This window comes from Orycteropus afer, unplaced genomic scaffold, assembly GCF_000298275.1.
Source record: "Orycteropus afer afer isolate SDZICR_OR568_19922 unplaced genomic scaffold, OryAfe1.0 scaffold00049, whole genome shotgun sequence".
In the NCBI taxonomy this organism is placed as follows: Eukaryota; Metazoa; Chordata; class Mammalia; order Tubulidentata; family Orycteropodidae; genus Orycteropus; species Orycteropus afer.
The window spans coordinates 4494037-4496461 of NW_006921636.1; the positions used below are offsets into that span (position 1 = coordinate 4494037).

General features: G+C 46.0%; 1 protein-coding gene across 1 annotated transcript in view; it reads left to right on the forward strand.

Moving 5' to 3' along the window:
• The window catches only part of ATP9A (ATPase phospholipid transporting 9A (putative)), a 130255-nt gene that overhangs the window by 71619 nt on the left and 56211 nt on the right, over positions 1–2425 (forward strand). The window contains exon 15 of the mRNA XM_007938425.1: positions 1219–1431. Within this exon, the coding sequence (XP_007936616.1) occupies positions 1219–1431 (213 nt within the window). The remainder of the gene's footprint in view (positions 1–1218; positions 1432–2425) is intronic.

Below are 2425 nucleotides of genomic sequence, written 5' to 3' on the forward strand. Positions count from 1 at the left end.
TCAATTTCATGAGACAAAGTATATGTGAGCTGCTGTATGGAAAATAAATTTGTTCTGTAACCTTTCACCCAAATCACAATAAAAGGTTTAAAAAAAAAAAAAAAAAAAGAAGACTACAGCTCAGTCTTCCTAACCTTCAGCACTCTTCTTACCATGTAGCTTGAACATGTTTTCTATGACTTAATCCATAGAAGGCACTTAGCCATGTGTCGACAGGTATGAATGGATGGGTGGATGGAGGCTTCGTAACCAGAGCGGTTGCTTTTTAGGCAAATGTTAACATCTGAAGCTGGTGTGGAAGCCAAACGTTGGGCCCAGTTTACACTGTTGAATGTTCTTTATATCTGCGTTAAGCAGAGTTCTCGGTACCACTTTGCAGGAAGTTCTACCAGATGGGCTTTTCTTCCAGTGTTGACTGATGGTTGTAACAGGCGTAGCATACCAGGTGAAGTTGTCTTTGATTTAACCAGTTTTCGTGGAGTCGATTGAAACTCATGGCAACCCCGTGTGTGTCACAATAAAACCGTGTTCCACGGAGTTCTCACTACCTGGTTTTTCAGAAGTGATTGCTAGGCTTTTCTTCCAAAGCACCTCTAGGTGGGACTCAAACCTCCAGCCTTTTGGTTGGCAGCCAAGTGTGTCACCACTCAGGTACTGCCGGGTCAGTGTTTCAAACCAAGAAGAACGTATGTCTGAAACAGTGGTTTTCATCCAGGGGCGATGTTGTTTCCCAGAGACGTTAGGCTTTCTGTGTGTCTCATTAGGCAGGAGGCATACTTGGTTGTCATAATGGGGGCTGTACTACTGGCATCTGGTGGGCAGAGGTCAGGGATGCTGCTGCACAAGCATGCTGTAATGTCCAGGATGCCCCCCACTGAATATTGGCTCAAATGGTACTGAGAGCCCCGCTTCAAATACCAGGTTCACTTTCAGGGCAGTGGGGCCCTCATTCGGCTGGGGGTCCCTGGAGCCACAGACATAGTCACCCACACTCTCTAATCTGTCATTTTCATCTCTTTGAGTTTTTGGAGACCAAGCATCAATGATTGAAACTCTGAAAATTTAATGTCATCTATTGTAACCCTACTGTAGGTACGCCTTGTAAGAGTTACGCTTGTGAGAATGATAAGAAGCAAAGTATTGCCTGCAGGTGGCTGTTCTCCCTCATGGTCCTGACCTTCTCCTATCTCCTTCCTTGTTCATTGCTTCTTCTTCCAGCCGTCCCAGGACCCCCCTGCTCAGAAGGGCCCCACGCTTACCACCAAAGTTCGACGCACCATGAGCAGCCGAGCACATGAGGCCGTGAAGGCCATTGCGCTTTGCCATAATGTGACCCCCGTGTACGAGTCCAACGGCGTGACTGACCAGGCCGAGGCTGAGAAGCAGTACGAAGATTCCTGCCGGGTGTACCAGGCTTCCAGCCCAGACGAGGTAAGCTCCCAGCGCTGGGTGTGTGAGGCCCGCAGAGACCCCCTGCCCTTTTCCACATGTTTCCATGGAGTTTGCCAAGGAAGTGACATGCCAGGGCAGATGGTGACTAACTGGGGATGCCAGGATGAAGCAGCATCGTTAGGGAAACAGGTCCTCAAACACACAAGGAAATGAATCTTCCTCTAGGGGAAACAGTGGTGGACTTGGGATGTGGCCTGAGTCAGGAGGACTGAGAGATCTTGTTTTGTAACTGAGATGGCCAGCACTTCGAGATCACAGACCTTGTTAAGTCACATACTTTTTTGTAAACACAGCTTCATCATGATATAATTTACATACCATACAATTCACCCATTTAACAAAGTGTACAATTCAGTGGTTTTTGGTGTATTGATAGATTTGTGCAACCATGACCACAGTCAGTTGTAGAACATTTTCATCACCAAAAGAACACACTCATTTCTTCCACAAACTCCCCACCCATTGGCAACCACACATCTACTTTCTGTCTCTTTCATTTTGCCTGTTGTGGACACTTCGTTTGAACAGGATCATGTTAACACGTGACTGGTTTCCTTCCCTTTCACGATACTGTTTTCCAGGCTCATCTAGGTTGCAACATGTGTCAGTATTTTATCCATTTTATGGCCAAATACCATCCCATTTGTGGTAGGGGTTTACCACATTTTGTTTAACCATTCGTCAGCTGATGGACATTTGAGTTGTCTCTATTTTGTTGGCTGTTCTGAAGAATGTGACTGAACCTTTTTTTTTTCTTTTTCTTTTCCTTTATTTATTTATTTTATTGTGATTTGGGTGAAGGTTTACAGAGCAAATTCACTTTCCATACAGCAGTTCACATATACTTTGCCTTGTGACATTGACCACAGTTCACCACAATGCAACAGCTCCCCTCCCACTTCCTCCCCATAGTTACCTCTTCCCTGTGTCCATCCCTCCATACACTCCTGCCCCCTGAGCTGTCTCCCTGTGC